The 19,078-nt window shown below is 38.8% G+C and overlaps 1 protein-coding gene across 2 annotated transcripts in view; it reads left to right on the top strand.

The window, feature by feature from the left end:
* The window catches only part of LOC121329810 (acid phosphatase type 7-like), a 48,145-nt gene that overhangs the window by 7,961 nt on the left and 21,106 nt on the right, over window positions 1–19,078 (top strand). For both annotated transcript variants that reach the window (XM_041275679.1, XM_041275680.1), the window contains exons 3-6: window positions 63–263; window positions 2,014–2,196; window positions 2,413–2,438; window positions 5,247–5,344. In XM_041275679.1, coding sequence (XP_041131613.1) covers window positions 63–263; window positions 2,014–2,196; window positions 2,413–2,438; window positions 5,247–5,344 — 508 coding nt within the window. The remainder of the gene's footprint in view (window positions 1–62; window positions 264–2,013; window positions 2,197–2,412; window positions 2,439–5,246; window positions 5,345–19,078) is intronic.

The following is a 19,078-nucleotide window of genomic DNA, read 5'->3' as shown; positions in this document are numbered from 1 at the left end:
AATGCAGGGTTTGGGATTTTTATTTTCACCTGCGAGCGTCTGTTTCTTTATTTTGTATTTAGGAGTCCCGCAGTCCATGATCATCACCTGGACAACCTTCAATAAGACTGAGTCGTGGGTGGAGTATGGAGTGTGGGGAGGGAAGCTGTTTCAGCTGACGGCTCAAGGAAGTTTCACGTTGTTTAAGGATGGAGGAGATGAAGGGAGGAAGCTGTACATGCACCGAGTTACCCTAACCCACCTCAAACCTGGCACGGCCTATGGTATGTAAACTGGCCAGCAGTGGATTAGATGTACCAAACTGCAGCATTCTCAGTGTACGCGAGTATAATAAAGGGAAGTGGAAAGTCAACATGTGACTTCCCAGTGTTGAGAGCCTGCCAGGGGGAAGTAGCTATGTGCTTTGCAGTTCTAGAAACAAAGTTAAAATCAGTACTGGGATGAGCTGTGCACAATACATCGCAGGCAGGACTCAACTTATAGAACCAAACACGAGCTCTGTATTTCAACAACATCTGTATTTCCAATTCTGCTTTTTATGGCAACCAGTTACTGCTATCATACCAAGTATTCGTACGTGGCTTTGTGGAGTATGAAGTTCCCTGTTTTGATGGTATAAGTTTGGTATAAGGCTTGTCGCTTCTTAACAAACAATTTGCTCCTACAAAGGGGATCTAAGTTAGCAGAATATAATGAAAATGTTTTTTGGAATGTTCCTAGTGTTTTAGGTCCTGGTAGGCTAACTAAGTACAGCTGACAGTGCTCGATTTACAGTTTCTGATTTGTGATTTTTATTTTAGTTTGAATTATATTTCCTTTTTTTGCTCACCTTTCAGTGATTTCAGCAGGTTAGTTTTATGTATTACATGTTTCCAGTTATGGCTATCTTGTTCCAAGCAGTTTCTCAACCTGTTTTTATATATTTTCTAAACATGCTTTGTATATATTGCCTAAACACGAGGCTGGTAGACAGTGAGTTATATTGGATTGATTTAAACAGTAGCAGATCTAACAACCGGCATCATTTGAATTGTTACAATAACTTTGTTAAAATCTAACAGTGCCTGGAAATCTCATTTAATATATACAGTGTCTCTTGGGTCTGCAATATCTAAGAAGTGATTTGTCAATAAGAGACCATGGAAGTCCCAGTCAGTTTATTACTGTCACACTGAACAAAGGAATTTTACTACTTTTCCTGGAAAAAGATATTCATATTATACAGGCAACTTGGTCAATCCAAGGGCTAAATGGCATGAACTATGATGACAGGTAAAAATGGTGAAATCTGTTCAGTCTGGAAAAAAAAGACATTGTTTAAAATCCTAAATGGCATTGTAATAGGGAGTGTGGATCCGCTCTGAGAGATTGAGAGATATGGAGGAGGGACTGTATTTGAAACGTTGCATCGGTGCTAAGACTTATATAAAAATAAGTTACACTTTTTTACACAACTCCTGTTGCAGTTTCAGTCAGCTGCCACTAGAGTAACAGCAATGGTAGCCACAGTGAGGGGTTGCTCCAGACATACAAACAATGGGACAGCACAAGGGTGCGGTACAAAAAACGAGTGTAAACAAAAGTAACTCTACAAAAAGGCAATACAAAACAGAGCATCTGGCTTCTTTTAGTATTTTTATATTATTTACAAAAACAAATTAAAGAAAAACAAACAAAATGCAACACAGAGTTTACCCATGTGCAAGGCCTCAGCTATGCCACAGAAATATATGACACTAACCCAGGTCACCACTTCAAACAGAGAGAAGGACGAGTGGCCACACATGGAAACTGTGTAAAAGAAAGAGCAAAATGGAAGGTTAAGAAGCGCCATTTTAAGCAGAGAGTAATACATGTGTGTAATAGTTTGCCAGTTAACAGTTAAAACCCTGGGGAGATTGAAAACAACCGAATACCGCTCAGGTGTACTTGCAAGGGCATTCCCAATGCCAGTTACCAGCATTCCTAAGGTTAGTATTATTTTTAAATGGCGGCATGTCTTTGTGTTTTCAGTTTATCACTGTGGCAGCAGTGATGGCTGGAGTGACATCCTGTTCTTCACGGCTATTAAAGAAGGCAGTGACTGGAGCCCCAACTTTGCTCTCTTCGGTGACTTGGGCAACGACAACCCCCAGTCTTTGGCCAGACTTCAGAAGGAAACGCAGCTGGGAATGTATGATGTCATCTTACACATCGGTAAGGTGCAGGAGTCCTTTTCCAGGCTTAGTAACTCTGTCTACAGAGTTTTAAATGATTTACTGGTTTTGCACCTTGAATGACTCTGTTACACCATGTACAAATATGAATGTGCTCCAGTTACCATTTTGTGGTTTTATAAAATATTTGTTAAAAGTACAACTTGAAATTCTAAATGATGATGTATCTCAAACGTTTTTTTTTTTTTTTCCTCAGGGGATTTTGCCTACGACATGGATGAGGTAACTTTTTTATTTTTTATTTTATTTAGCTGAAGTTTTTGTTGTCAGAAGCACTCAATAATTCCAAATCACTACAACATTACGACACAATTTGGGATTATTGTATATGCATATACACACACTGCTTGTTCACTTCATTAGGACCTGTACCTTTAGGCCCTCGTTTGCCCTGATCCCAGCCTTGACACAAAATGGCATAGACTCCACAAGGTGCTGGAAGGTGTCTTAAGAGATGTTAATGTATTCAGTCATCAATGTTTCATGCAATAGGTGCAGAGAGCTAGTTAGAGGATCGTGATGATGAATGCGTTGTTCAAGGTGATCCTACGTATGCTCAATTTGATTGACATCTGGGGATTGTGGTGGCCATGGAAGATGCCTAAAGTCATGCACCTCAAACTATTCATACACAATTGTGGCATGTGGATGGGTGCTTTAAAATCTTGAAAGTAGAAATTGGCATCAGATGCAACATAGTTGGGTGAACTTGATCCACAGTGATGCTTAAGTAAACTATAACATTTGTCTAGCCTACCACAGGGTACAAAAAGGAGAACGTGCCTGTGAACAGGCTGGCTGTAGGGGTGATGTCAGGCCAGAAAAAATCACACAAGCAGGCAGGCAGTACTGAAGTGAAAACTGAGTTGTTGCGGTGCTCAGTGTGTTTTAATGAAAAATAAAAGGTTTAAACTAAAAAACAGGACATGGAACTGGAGACCAAAATAAATAGACAAACAAAATGGATCGACTTTAAGTGGATGAATAGACAAACAAACACGATGAATCCGAACAACTTATATTTACTTTTTCCTTCTCCACACCCGGACACACAACACACAATAAACACAGGGGCGAAGCACATTGTCACACTGCCCCACAACAGGATGATACCGAATCCAATTGGGTAGACAGGTCCTAAAAAAGTGGCCAAGCCGTGTACGTTGTACCCAATACACTTCCCGGGATCCACTGCTTTGCCTCGAGTACATGTGTAAAATTCATTTAGTTTGTTTAAATAAATCAGTTGAACAAAAAGAGATTCTCGTATCCCATTTCGTTCATCTAGACTATTACATTCATGGAAAAAAATCCAAGAAATGAAATGAAACCTCTAATGCTAGACGCCCACTTTAATCAGTGCATTGATCAGGAATGTTGCCCGCTGCGCCAGTACATCATGGAGATTAAAATAGCCACTGGCAGAGACTACCGGGACACTTGAAGACCTGTCTGCCGCAAGAAATCTATCCCAAATATTAAAAAAATAGTTGAGCAATAATCTGAGTGTTTGTGTGCATAGAAATTCTTTCAGACAATTTAAAAACAGCTCTTATTTGTTTACTGTATGATTCTTTCCAACTATATCTGGAATTATAACTGCTAGTTCTAAAACTATTGCTAAATAAAATTGGTTGTTATAATATATTCACTCACTTTTATTATTTAAAAAGAAACACATTACTTCACCTTTGCTCTATGTCATGTTGTCTTATTCTCACATCAAAGGTCAAAAATCAATTGAGGAATACATTTCTTAACTTTTACTTGGGAGCGTCTGTCAGGAGAAGGAGAATGATAAACATCTTATTGTATACAGACCAGGCTTCCTCCCGCAGCAACCCAGGTTTGTTGTTTCTACAACACACCTCTTATGTGTACCAGCAATTCTGTCTCTCCAGGACTGTGTTGAACGATATATCGCTGTGATATGAAAAACATGGGATACAGCGAAGGTGCATTTCTTTTGAACTGTAGAGAGTTCCACAGCACTTTAAATAAAGTTTCCTCTTTCTCTAACAATGAGCTGTTCATTTCACTTCATGAATAATCCTATCAAAATGGACTTCCAAAAAGCATTCTGTAAATAACTCCTGAGCTTTATGAATTGAGCCTATTGTGGTATCACAATGGTTTGGATGCTGTAATAAACTAAATCTGTTAAAGCTGAATTCATTTTGCTAGCTGTTTGTTGTCTTGACTTATTTTAAACTTGAACACTTGTACAGCACATTTTTTTTAAATAGTTTATCTTGTAAGAGTCTTCTGGGATAAACCCTCACTTGTCCAGCTCGATAGCAGTCACTCATACACATAGTGCATTCTTGTATTAAACAGTTTATCTGCAGGTCACAGAGTTACAAACATCCAAACATGGAGTCATTATCTGCTAACTGTACACAGCTCCCATAAACATTTAGGGTTAAAGAGGCAACAATTATACACTGCATGCATATAGTTAAGAAACTCTGAAAGGGGTAACAGCAACCTGATAGGGTCTGTTACAATCTTTTTGAAAACTTTATTTTATTAAAGTGGGTGTGTGGCAGAGTTAGAACTTTGCCTATGTATATTGTGGTGTTTGGTAGTGGTTGGCAAGGATGGGGTTAATTCCTGCCCCTGCCAAAATACATGTGACAGTGTGGCTGGAGCCTTAATTGGGTAATCTTTTCTGTAATCATTGCTGATTAATCCAGCCACATCCTATAAATGGTAGCCCAGGAGTCTATTAGAGGAGGAGGGGAAACCACATGGTTTGCTTGCTTTCTTGCTTTCTTGCTTGCACGGTTTTCTTGAGTCAGTGAAGGCATTGCTCTACTCTATGTTTAATTTGTATTTTTGTGTAAACCTATTATTTGGCCCCGTGCCTGTTTGTTTTATTTTTCTTTAATAAATACGTGCTTCTGCACTTCACTCTGCAGTCTTGGTCTTTGAGTCTCTGTTTGATTGTGCTATCTCTCACAGGTTGCCTAAATGCATATGTAGAGAAATATATTATTTAATAGTAATTGATGTGCTTTTTTATTCCAGGACAATGCTCGAATTGGCGACGAGTTCATGAGACAGATTCAGTCTATCGCAGCGTATGTTCCCTACATGACATGCCCTGGAAACCACGAGAACGCATAGTGAGTACCCACTACCCGCGGGCCTGTTTATCCTATTGCTGGCGCTTTGAGCTGGAGGTATCTCATTGACACATTGCACTGCAGCAGATGTGTGATTGTTTTGAGACAGAAAGAGCATGACTTTTTGTGCCACAAATCAACTGCTTCCATACTTGGGTTTGGCTTTGGAAAGCACAGCAAAACCTTGGGTGTCTAGAAGAAAACAGAAAAGGATTATAAAATTTCTATCATAACAACTTTTTGATAAAAATAATAGAGGTTTTGAATGAAAAATAACACTGTACAGTATATGAAATATGGCAGGCTGCAGGGTCATGCAACAGTTGGAAAGACCACCTTAAAGGTAGACTTTCTACCCTCTGAATTTGAACAATACAGTATTTAATTTGATTGGTTCAGTATTCTTAAATCAGTATTAAATTTGATTGGTTCAGTATTCTTAATCACCATTTTATTACTGTTTCTGCACTCTTGGGTGTTTACCATCTTTTCTCTGAGCCAGTATAAAACTGACCACTAGGGGTCACTTGTGCACCTCTCAGCTGCTTTTATATATCGTATTTCTAAAGGGCCGTTTACACCGGATGCGGTGCCCATGCCGCCTGCTTGCGTGTTGCTCTGCTGTCGCCGCAGTCCACTGTTCACACCGAAGGCGGCAGGGGAAAGTCAGTGGGCGGTCTGTTACGTCACGGCTGCATGTACAAGCAACAAATAGTAAATGCCAGAGGGAAGGGAAAACTGTTTTTATATGGAAGACAAACTTTTTTTTTTTTTTTTAAATAAATCAAGTAATGACCAAAACATTATATATAATAACCTAACTTTAACCTCACACACCATCATAATCCCACCACAATTACCCAAAATATCAGGCAATTGTGTTTTTAAAATAAAATGAAAACATGTTGCTTTTAAAAATTGAGATATTTTCTTTTTTTGTGAGTTTTGTCCTGGTTTGCTGGGTATAGGCAAAGACAGTGCGAGTTAAAGGCATCACTATGCATTGATATTATTGAGCATTATACACATGATTAAAAAATGCAACTACTGTCATCCCGTCATATCAAACTTTTATTTTGTTTGTGGGGGGATGGACTGCAAATGCAGCAACAATCAGTGGTACTGTGCATCTAACAACGTAATACCTGTAACAATGAACAGCGAACAAAAAAGATTATTGCAATCGACCTGCTCTACCAGAGAAAGAAAAAAAATGTAATATCGCTGTGGGTCCATGACACCCTCAAGAAAAGAAAAAGGGACGGCGAATATCATCAGCTGATGCAGGAGCTCTTTTTTGATAGATTTCAAACTTACTTAATGTTGCATTATACAACTCTGGAAAATAAGAAATGAAAACGACGAGTTTTTCCTCCATTGTACTTTTTAAATTTTTTTTTCTTCCTCGCAAAGGAGCCTCCTGCTTCCCCTGATTGGCTGCTGGTAGTTTACGTCACGGCGCAGTGAGACGAAAGTTGAAAATATTTGATCTCCCGCGCGCCACTCTGCGGTGCCTCTTGAGTGTCGATTCCCTCTGCCGCTGCGCGTGACCGCCTTCATTGAAAACAAATGCCACGCCGCGTCCGGTGTGAACGCCCCTTAATTTGACCAAAAAACTGTCCTTGTATTCCTCTTAATTATATAGTGATGGACCTTTTCAGGTTTGCCTTTGTACTTGAATGTTCACCTGAGCCAATGAGAAAGCTCTATTACACTGTGTTGCCAGTCAGAAAGGAAGTATATCTTATTTGATGTAGCATTCCTTATTACAAACTAATAAACTAAACCGCTTGTCCCTGTTTTTGACAGTCAGATTGATGAAATACTAACCTACCAAGAGAACGAATGTAGGCTTTGGCAGGCCATGCGTTTGCACTTCTTCCAATGAAAGAATAGAAGGAACACTCCATTAATGCCTATTCTGTCTCTTAGTCCAGGAGCTTGATCTGAAACCACATTTTCATTACTATCTTACATTCTGACTGAAAAAAGATTCAATAAGTGTGCATACATATGCTTCTAACTGACCTACCCCAGAGCTTCAGAATGTTAGGAATGTAATGGTTTGGACAGATAACTTGTTTATGGATTTTTTTGTATTTGTTTGTAGTACAGGCCGGATTCTCTATCCCTTATAAAAGCTGACACAGTAAATGCATGATAATTTTGCTTTAGGTTTTCTCTTGGTTTTACTATGAATTTGTCATGTTTATTAATATACTTTATCATAACATGGCATAATAAATCTAAGCTTACTTTTGCTTTACTATGCTTTCACATTGCTTTATTATCTCCAATGGGGAATGGACATTATTTTATAAGTTATTGAGAATGTAAGATTCTGAGGATATATATGAGGGTGTCTGTCTGTTTGTACATCTGTTCACCTGTTTGTCACACACATTTTTGAATATATCTCGAGAACCACTTACCCAGTTGTCATGAAACTTAGTATTAATGTAATTTAGTTTAAATTTTTGAGTATCAGTTTCTGGAGCTATAGGGAGTTGTCTGTGTCGGTACATCCGGCCATCTGTATGTCACTCACATCTTTGTATAGATCGGAAAGACAACTTATCCAGTTATGAAACTTGGTATGAACACTATGTAGGTTATTGCGGGGTTACGTGTAGTTGACTATGTCAGTTCATCCATCCATCCATCTGTCTGTGTCACACATACACTTGTACATATATCTGGAGAATTGCTTATCAAATTATGAATAAATAGTAAATTGCAAATTTTTTTTTTTTTTTAATTTAGTCGTTGCCAATTATTATTTTTTATTATTTTCTCCCCAATTTAGTTGTGTCCAATTATATTTGGGCTCAGCTCACCACTACCACCCCTGCGCTGCCTTGGGAGGGACGAAGTCGAACACACGCTGTCCTCCGCAGCGTGTGCCGTCAGCCCCCAGCATCTTTACACACTGCAGACTCACCATGCAGCCACCTCAGAGCTACAGCGTCGGAGGACAATGCAGCTTACAGGCAAGCCCACAGGGGTCGATGGTGCGCGGTGAGCCGAGGACACCATGGCCGACCTAGCCCTCCCTCCCCCAGGGTGGCGCTCGGCCAATTGAGCGCCACTCCCTAGGAACTCCCGGTCACTGTCGGCAATGACATAGCCTGGATTTGAACTTGTGATCTCCAGGCTATAGGGCACACCCGCACAGAGCCTTTTACTGGATGTGCCACTAAGGATCCCTCATTGCTAATTCTTATTCTATTCTGTACATACTGTTCAAAATATTTTACAGTCATCAACTTTGTCATACTGGTGGCTGTAATTTTTACTTCGCAGCGGTTGTGTGTGTGGGGGAGCATGATAGTGAAGGTCTTGTTATACTTTGCTGTTTTTACTATGGTAAAGGCAGAAGTTACCTATCATGATATGTATAATGTATACATTTGAAATTGAAAAAAAAATTACAAAAAATGCAATGGCTGACACTGCCCATAATAATAATAATAATATAATAATAATAATAATAATAATACTGGTTACTTCATTGCTTAAAGACATTTAGTGAGAATAGATACAAATTCCAGAATTATTCAAGGCTGTTCCTTCAGCTCTTAAAAATGTTAATGGTCAACAATTGACGTGTATCTCAAAATATGAAGTGGTGATCTAGCTTAGCTGGGAATGAGCATTACAGATGTTCTGTGGACCTTAATAACACCATTGTGGTCTCTGTGAATTATTAGATACATTCATGTATGAACTTTCCCCACACTGCACTGCATGACATAAACAAGGGTCCTGTCGATGATTCTGCAAGGTGTTTAAATTGTTCCGGAAGAATACTTTACTATTCCTCAGTTATTAGCAGCCTCTATTTCCTTCAAGTTGGGGTGATGAAGATCTGCAGTCAAGTCTGTTCTACAGTGGCCTATACCGTCACCCCTTTTGAAGATGTACCTCAGTTTGTGTATACAAAATAATTTTTCAACAGAGCTCCTGCTGTCAGTCCCATACAGAGTTTGTAAGATCAGATGTCTTGCACAGTATAAAAGAAATACTGAGAGTCTAAAATTAAATGAAAAACGCTTCTGATAGTTTTTAATTCAACACTATTGAGTATTTAATAGTTGTGGATAAAACTGAGCTTTTACATTGATGTATTGTATCATTTTGGAATTCCTCTTTAAAACAACCCGCCTCTTAATGAGGATAGCGAAGAAAAGGCTTGTTTAAACTATTTATTTACTTTGTGTAAAATTTTAAATCAATTGCCAAAAAGTAGTTGGAGATGTCATGGAAGCGAAAGGTGGAGGCGAAACACAAAAGATTCCAATATAGTTGGACTGATGACTATTTTTTCACTGAATTTGACACTAGACAATATGTCTGATTTGCAGTGCAACGATTGCAGTTATGAAAGATTATAACATACAATGGCACTATGACACGATGCACAGAGAAACGTATTCTGAGTTTACTGGAAAGGCTCGTGCTGACAAAGTCACAAAGATGAAAGAAGCTATAGAGTCTCAACGAAAGGTTTTTCTGAAAATGAGAAGAAAAAATGAAAGTGCAGTGGAGGCCAGTTCTATTGTTAGCAAAATGATTGCATGCACTGCCAAACGTTTTTCAGATGGTGAATTTGTTAAAAGGTGCATGTATGAAACTGATCTAGTATGCCCTGAAAAAAGAGAATTTTTCTAAGTTTTTCAGTCTGGCTTATAAAACAGTTGCCGAGTGTATTACTGAAATGGAAGGGTAATATTAACTTTAATGTTACTGAAAAGCTTTTAAGTTTAAGCATGAACAGCACAACCACAGGATAGGAATTTAAAAAAAAACTTCCTGAAGCCATAATTACCCTGGAAGAAACTAACTGGGATTACAAGAGATGGTGCACCATATATGACTGGGTAAAATAGTGAACTGGCTGGCAGGGTGCTGGAAAAAATGTGAGAAAGAAATGCGAAAGAACAAATTCTTGCATTGTACATCAAAAGGGATTGTGTGGAAAAGTTGCAGAATTAGAACATGTAATGAGCATTGTTATCAAGTGTGTGAATTTCATTCACAGCAGGGGTTTGCAGCATTTACAGTTTGGTGCCTTGTTAATGAGTTGGAATCGCAGGATGATGATTTACTGTATTTTACACATGTACGATGGCTGCTGAGTCATGGGGCAATGCTGAAGCAGTTCTTTCACTTGTGTCAAATAATACAGGACTTCATGTTGGAACGAGGAAAAAATATTGTGCACTTGGTAATCCTCAATGGCTACTGGATATTGCATTTCTTGTTGACCTCACTGAGCAAATGAACATTTTAAACAAACTCCAAGGGTCAAAACAGAATGTAACACTAATGGATAAAGAGGTAAAGAGGTGAGAGCTTTCAAAGCAAAGTTGATTTTGTGACAGCAACATGTGTCAAACCAAAATTGCGTTCACTGCGTGCCGAGAGATTCAATAGTTACAAAGATTCATTTGATGATGAAGACTACAAGCGCTGCAGTGAAAAACTAGCAAATCTCATCAAATAATTTGATTGTCAAGACTTCCAGTCTCATCGAAACATCTTTATTTGCAAACCCATTTTCCTGTAATGTGACAACAGCCCAACCAGATCTGTAAATGGAGCTGATCGATTTTCAGTACAAACAGCATCTCGAGCATAAATTCAATTAAGGGCCACAGCAAGATTTCTACCAGTATGTTCCAGTCAATGAGTTCCCCAGATAGTCAGAACTTTTTCACAAAACCCTTTTATTTGGAAGCATTTACATTGGTGAGCAGCTCTTCTTGACAATGAACCTGTACAAACATGGATGAACACTTGTGTTATGATTGTGCAGCTGCCGTGTCGTTTCCCTTCTAGGGTCAGTGCGTTAATGCAATGGAGTCCCACCCCCTTTCTAGCAGGCCAACTTCCCTTGAACCCTGGGAAAGAACTGTCAGGCCAGCTCGTCCAGGAAATTCTGTTCTCGCTGCTTAATGCCCTCATAGGTCGGGAGGGAGATTTTACTAACAAGAATAATTGTATTTCTATCACAATCATTTTATTTTAATTTTTTTATAAATGGTGCTACCCACCAAGTGAACAGGCTTAAGTGGCCGTTTCTGCCTGTTGAGTTTGAGACCTCTGATCTAAAGGGAACTTCCTGCAGGTTTATTAAGGTATTTCAGTAACTACTGTCCAATGAGGGAGCCAGGTTATCAACTGCACAAAGCAATGAGAATTCTGCTTTAGTAATCAATGTAAGTGCAGCCACTTCATGTAAATCAACCTATTGTTCCCAGACGTATGCCAACGCTGTGCAAACTGACTTGGAGCTTAATACTCTTGGTAAAGAGATGACAATTTATTTCAGAAGCAGTCTGGAGGAAATGTTTAACCGCACTGGTAGTCTCAGCAAGGTGGCTCATCCAAGCCATATTAATCCCATCAAACTTACTAGTTTACCTCCTGCAAAATTGCACCATTACCTTGAAAACCCAAATGTTTTTTCAAGAAAATAAAAAATGAATACAGTAAAATTCTAAAAGGCATGCTCAAGATCCCAGGGTCTTACCCGCTAAGAAAGTAGTAAAATGGAGCTCTTGTGTCACGAGTCTGCATTACTGTGGTCAAAGTCTGTTTAGGGCTTTCAAGTTACAAAATGAGAATGAAACAACCTGACTTACTTAAACTGTCTACATTTAAATACCTGATGTGCTATCACCAGTAACTTTACTAGGTCTCCTTCTCCTTTTAAAAAAATGAGTAATTTGTTAAAAGGCTTTGAAAATCAGAGAGCTTGTAAGAAGCTCCCAGCCATTGGATAATTGTCAGGACTGGGAAAGCAAACGAGCCAGGTAGATAATCATCCCTGCCAGGACATTGAAACAAGAAAGGAGATTCAGTCCTGCACACATGTTACAATGTGCAGACAGATAAACACCAGTTTCTTACTGGATCCATTACAGGGAACTAGAGGCGATAAGAAATCAACAGAGGCAACCCCAGTCATGTCTTTAAACTTTGCCCTGTGACTGGGACCAGAGGACACATTCAGAACTGAAGATAGGTAGCACCTTGTGGTGGTATGGAATGGATTGCCAAGCCATGTGAAAATGTTAGTCAAAACCAACTAAAGATTAGTGTGAAGTAGACCAGAAAATATTGAAAGAGATATGGTACGATGATAAAAAGATCATCTTTTTGTAAAAATCAACTGATCTACATAAAACATGCTGTCTAATAAACTTTGAAAATTAAATGTCTGTTCATCATGTGCTCGACAAAACCAAACAAAAGGTTAATAAACACCAGATATGTATCCATAACTTCAAACGTTCGATCAGAAATTCATCAGTGAAGGCAACATTTTTTTTATATTAAAACCAGATATACTTACTCACTGTAGGTTAAACATAAGACACAGTAAAATGAAGCCGTTAAATGGTTTCCCTAGATGTTCTTCCGTGCATTTTATATGCAACTCACCAATATGTTGCATATTTGTAGCTTGCAAGTGAATTGCACAGCTCCACAGAGGAAGGAAGGCATGTTTCAAGTAAAAGAAGTGGCCTTTGCCTTTTCTTTTTCAACCACAGCTTCAATGAATTCAAATCTGGTGGTAAGGCTGAGCTTTTCTAAATCCTAATCTTCAATCAGTCAGAACTGCAGGGCAAAAGATGTGGCTTGCGCCGTTTATTTAAATAACAAAAATAAAATACATATTTAATTAAAAAGCATTGCTCACAGAGCCAAATAAAACAGGTATACATAAATAAAATAACTAACACAAAATACTGTGATCAGGCTGGGTGTAGCCTTCACTGATTGTACTTATTTTTTTTTATTTTTACATGTCTCGCTCTCGTCTCCGAACACCCACTCGGAGTGCAGAGAGCTGCCGGCTTTTATGCAGGTGACCATCTCCAATTGGCAATAAATTAAGCAATGAATTAATAAGGAGACGGCCACCTTCTGCACAAGGTTTTTTTAATTGTTGATGGGGTTTCCCATCCTCACCCACGGCTCTTCACCGTCACATTTAAAAAGATAATAACAAAACGCACGGCTACACCGTCACATTTACTTAATAATAATAATAATAATAATAATAATAATAATAATAATAATAATACAAAACAAATATTCTTTATAGGAGCAGAGCTTTTCCCTACCCCCTTCTCCTGCACAGGGCTCCTAGCCCTGTTACACCCGTGCTACCCACTACTGAGCAGGAGGACTGACAAACAGGCAAACTTAATTTCTTTGAAACTGCCAAGCATAAACAGCAGATATTGCAGCTAAACAGATGAACACTGGAGACAGAGTGCCCAGCCTGGGAAGTCTCACCTGGACTCCTCTCTCTTACCAGTGGGGGGCACTGAAGCACTATGTGGTGAACTAGCCCCAGTCAACATTAGCCCTTAATCCCCGAGTGAAAAGAGGACCAATGAAAACCGACAAAGACATTACCTGAAAAGTCTGTACTTTAATTTTTACCTCTGAATTTATGTTTGCGTGATTACAGATTCATTATTTATACTTACACTGAAGCAGGTTCTGAAATGCTGGTAAATGTTACATATTAAGAATCTAATATTGAGTGTTAATATTTGTGCGAAGGTGGAAGTCAAGGCCATGTCACACCTAATCGAATCAGCAATCTGTTCACAGCTGTCTGTATTTACAATACATCCAAACACATAAACAGGGCACCTCTAAAACATGCACAGTCACGATTTAACCATTAAACTGTGTGGGGAGCAGAACTTGGGATTGGAATTCCTGCACAGAGGGCAGATGCTAATAAACAATGTACAATACAAGTGCAGCAGTTAAAATAATCCAAGGGCTGTAACCCAGGAGTTATTTGAAAGCCCTTCTTATTCACAGTAACTTTTTGGACCATCTGCAAACCCTTGGCTGCCTATTAAAGTTAATGAACACTGAGCTAATGAAAAATGAAAATGAAAAATGAAAAATGATTCTGGTAAATATTACCCGATATAAATTAGTGTAATTTCTCAGCCTTCCTACTTCACATGATGGAACAGCAAATCATTGAAATGCTATGAAAACATGTCTTTAAGCAGCTCAGACATTTCTTGCATCTTTTACAGAGTAGTATGGAGGTTGTGGAGTCCAAAGAACCAGCGTACGTGTTTAACTCCACTAAAAACTTGGTCAAATCTGAAGGAAAAAAATGTGTCTTTTGAAGTATTTATAGGTTTCTTCAAGGAAATACGCTGGTATTACAGTGGTGTCCCAATGGTGTCGAGTGAAAAGGGTCAAAGTAAGATAGGAATCTTAACGCTTATTTTGTACTCAAATGCCCTGTGCACAGTTTGCATATAGTTGCCAAAAACATTCTAGAAGACTCACTGTAGTAGTAGAATCAGTGATGCCAGTATAATTGGTCCGTTAGCTGCAACAATTCCCCCAGAGCTGACTGGTTACAGTATTATAAAAATAGGCTTTGCGTTCAGCCTTTTAATTTCGGTTTGGCATGTCAGAAGAGAAATTCAGGTGTTTGACAAAAACACTGGGAACACACAAGGTATATAATGTATTGCACACACTTTTTAGGAAGTAGACTGACCTCCACAGGATTGAGGAATTTCTTATGCTGCTGCAGGGGTGTCAAACTCACCTGGCAGCAATGGCCATTTAAGTTAGGACTGTTCACTTGGTGGGCCGCACTGACAAAAAAAAAAACAAAAAACAAAAAAACAAAATCCCTCAATATCACAAATGTAGTATAATGTTGAGTACACATGCAATATTAACGAGGCGCGTTGTTTTAAAGAAGAATTTCAAAACGATACAGCACATCAATGCAATTTTATAAACTAATGTTCAGGTTGCCAAAAATGGCCCCGCTGGCCTTATGTTTGACACCCCTGCTTTAGATAAAGGCTTGACCAAGAGAATGCTGGCCATCACATTACCAAAATACCACTGCCATTAAGAATGAGCATTTGTCAGTTATACAATCAAAAGTATACATTTTAACAGTGGCAACATAATTAGTGACTAAAAGATTTATATAAATATGGGGGTCTAATTTAATTTGATTAAAAGCTTTGACTGGTTCTCCATTTTTCCTGTTTTTATTTACTAGCTTTAGGTTCGTGAGGAGGTAGGGCCTAGGTGTTATCAGAGAGGAGAGCCAAAACCTATTGGGGCATACGAATAAATACATAATGACTTAAGCTAGCCTTCTGGGTTGTTTGCAACTAGTTTTGTAACATTAGCTCTATGGAATGTGATGCCAGAATTCCCATTAGGTACACATTATAAACTTGGGATATGTGTTTTTGGTTTCTCCTCATGTTCGTGAGTGCTTTTTTAAACATACTTTTGCATAATTAAACACAGTGCTATGGAGCATGATTCAGTTAGTTTACCCTGCAGCTGCATATGTCTGAAAGTGCTACCAGACAAATGTTTACTGCCTGTTACACTGTTAGTGCCCTCAGCCTAGACACACCCTAGCTGTTCAATATCACAAGGAATCTCTTCACAGAGGTGCTCATGCTTTCAAAGGCAGATACCACCAGAGGTGTTCCCCGTGGACCAAGGGACCCAAACACCTGTATTTATATTACAAACAGTATAAGCACTAAGTAAGGGCTGCATCTATGTGTATTTGTGCTTATATGTGGAACTATTTTAGTGAAGATGAAGATACAGAAGAACGTGAAAATCTAGTGTAAATCAACCAACAGAGATTTGATGTGATAGTTAAAAACAACAACATACCATTATAGTGTATTAATTGGTATGTCAGCCCTTTGAATTTAATGGAAAGGCAAGGGCTTGACGCAATCTGCAAACCACCAGCTTAAAGACAAACGTCTTGCAATTCAACTAAAGGGCAAGCTGTAGTCCAGAGGCAAGTACAGCATTAGTAAGCTGTTAGCTGCTAGGAGGAGATCTAATACCTGTATTTTAAATCTACAGTAACAGCTGGTCATACACCTGACACCTTTTTGGTCAGAAATTGCCAACCTTTCTGTGGACAGCGTTATTGTTAGAAACAATATTTAATGGCAATGGTAGAACAAGGGCAGCTACAGTGGTATGCACTATGGGTGGAATAGTGCATCAATGTGCAACATTTTGACATAGTAATGGCGTCATAATGGTATATACCATATACACACTGGTAATCCATTGCAATACCATGGTACAATACCAGTGTGTCCCAGGATCCCTGTGCAATGTTATTCTAAATGCAGGAAATGGTGTCTGCAAAAAAGTAGTTACTTTCTTAAATACATCTTCTACGGTGTTACTGCCTTTGGTTCTGATGGTTTGGACAGTTTGTGATTCCCTATTTGCTGGTCATTATCTTTAGCAATTCCCTTCCTAATTTAAAAAATCTCAGGCCCAAATTTATAAAGGGGAAAAACCTACTGCAAAAAGCAACGTAATGTGTGTGTTCAGTATGGCTGCACTCATCGTCAAAATAACGACCTATTTTATAAGAATAATTAGGTAAAGCAGGCGATTCTGCAATCAACCAATTTAAATACCCCTCACTGTAATTAGCAGTGTCAAATTACACAACTCTCACAATAAATAGCTGGTTTGGGTCAACCCTGCGTGTGTAGGCTACCCATTCCAAAAGAAAATGAATGGCACACAGAGATCTCAGCCTAGTACTAGCCATGGTGATGAGGATGCTCGGAAGTGAAAATTGAAATTTACCAATATGTAAGTAGAGATTTTGTTACAAGCAGTACTTGTAACACATGGTGATGTATTACAAACTTGAAATACATCCCCAGGACAAATGAATAAAATATGGAATGTGTGGTGGCTCCTTAATAAACAAATGCACCACTTCAGAGTTTGTAGTCGAGGTTGCTTATACATTACGACGCATCACTTACCGTGCTTCACATATTAGTTTGTACAGAATAATTCCATGTAGCGTCCTGGTTCCCGCAGACAGGCGCATCACACAGGGTGAGGCAATCCATACACAGGCGGAGGGCAGGCGCAAACCGAGACCTCTTGCACTAAAGCGTAGCGCCGATACCACTGTACAGAAGAGCCGGCTCTTTTGCAAGAAGCCTGTATCAGGTTTATGTCTTCCTATGTGATTACGTCACTACCAGCCCTGCTGTTGCCTTCCCCCGTGCACGCTACAATATGTTCAGCAACAATACAGCTGCATACGAACAGTCTTCAGTTTATATCTTCTTAAAGTCTTATGCAGTTACAACTCTCCTATTTCTTATGTGTGTCTGTATTTCTAACTCTATGTATGATTTTAAAACATATCTGTATGGTATATATGATCCAAAAAGTATACTTGCTGTAGCTACAAACTAACTGCATCACCAGTCCCTCTGTCCTTTTTTTTTTTTTTTTTTTTTTTTACCGTTTTTCTTTCCAACTTGAATTTAACAATACTGCCTGAACCAGTATTGTTAAATACCAGAATGCCCTATTACAAAAAATACATTCTGAGGGCATTACTAAAATAACGACGTAGGATGAGCCCTCATTGTGTATGAGACTTTTTCTTTTGTGCGCCTCGGAATATCGTTCCAGCTTTTCTTAATCTCCTCCACCGAAGTAAAGGCTCTCGTTAGAACCTTGCTTTTCCACTGTGGGGAAACCTTTTTAGGCGCTTCTAAGAACCTTTTTTACATGGATACTATATTCTATATTTTGCAGACTTTCTGTTTTGTTATGTAAGCTATGAAACGTATTGAAAATTGCAGTTTGCAAAACAATACGGTACCGGTATTATAAACAGTAATTTACAAACTGACTTGGTCAGAATTGTTAAAAAATGAGCTCCTTGCAAAATGTTAGTAAATGATTATCTGTCCTTGAAAACCATGTTTCCTTCTTCCTGCAGACAAGCTCCCAGTTGACCTTACCTTTTATATAGCCTACTGTCTGACTGCGGCAAATTAACACCTGCTTTTCAGAGTTCTTAAAATAATCACGCAAATACGAGGCCCGCAATTACCGGCAGCTTTAATAAATTAGACTGAATATTTAATAGACCTCATTTGCAAAACCCCCTCTCAATTTTAGCGGTTTCATTCAGAAACGCCCCCGAATTACATATGCATATACAGAATTACATTTGCATCAAGGGCTAAAGCGCACAGAGACATTGCCCCCGCAAATCATGTATTACATTTTTTCACAATCATTTACACACTGAAACTGGTTCTATGAACAAAATATCCTAAACCATTAGTTTAGGTACCAAAGAAAGGTTATTTCAACAAAACTATAAGCATTATTCACCCGTTTTCACACAAATTGCAGATTCATTAAACCTTTTTTGCTAAACCCTACATACAATTCTCTTCATAAAGCACAACCTTCACCAATGAAACCTCATGTTTTCATGTGGAAAGCACTGCCATTCAATATATCAAACTCCAATCATTAAAACTCAACACTATTAACAAACAGTCCTCAAGGTGCAATCACTATTATGCTTAATTGTTCAGCGAGCGATCAGAACCTTGACAGGAATAAAAGGGCCACAGGGGAGCTGCCAGCAATGGAGAGAGAGGTAGAGGGAGAGGAAGGGTGCGAATGAGAGGAGGTGGACGAAGAAGAGGAAGAGGAAGAGGAAGAGCAAGAAAAACAATTGTCTCTGATGAAGTTCGTGCGACTTTGGTCGATTATGTTCTTGAAGGAGAAGAAGAGGATGGAACATTATTGTCCACCGTGCCATTGTGGATGTCCTGGCCAGCATGGAGGCAACATCACTCTTTGTACAGCCATCAGCCA

The sequence above is a fragment of the Polyodon spathula genome, chromosome 17 (assembly GCF_017654505.1).
Source record: "Polyodon spathula isolate WHYD16114869_AA chromosome 17, ASM1765450v1, whole genome shotgun sequence".
Taxonomy (NCBI): Eukaryota; Metazoa; Chordata; class Actinopteri; order Acipenseriformes; family Polyodontidae; genus Polyodon; species Polyodon spathula.
This window is presented reverse-complemented; position numbering and strand designations above follow the sequence as displayed.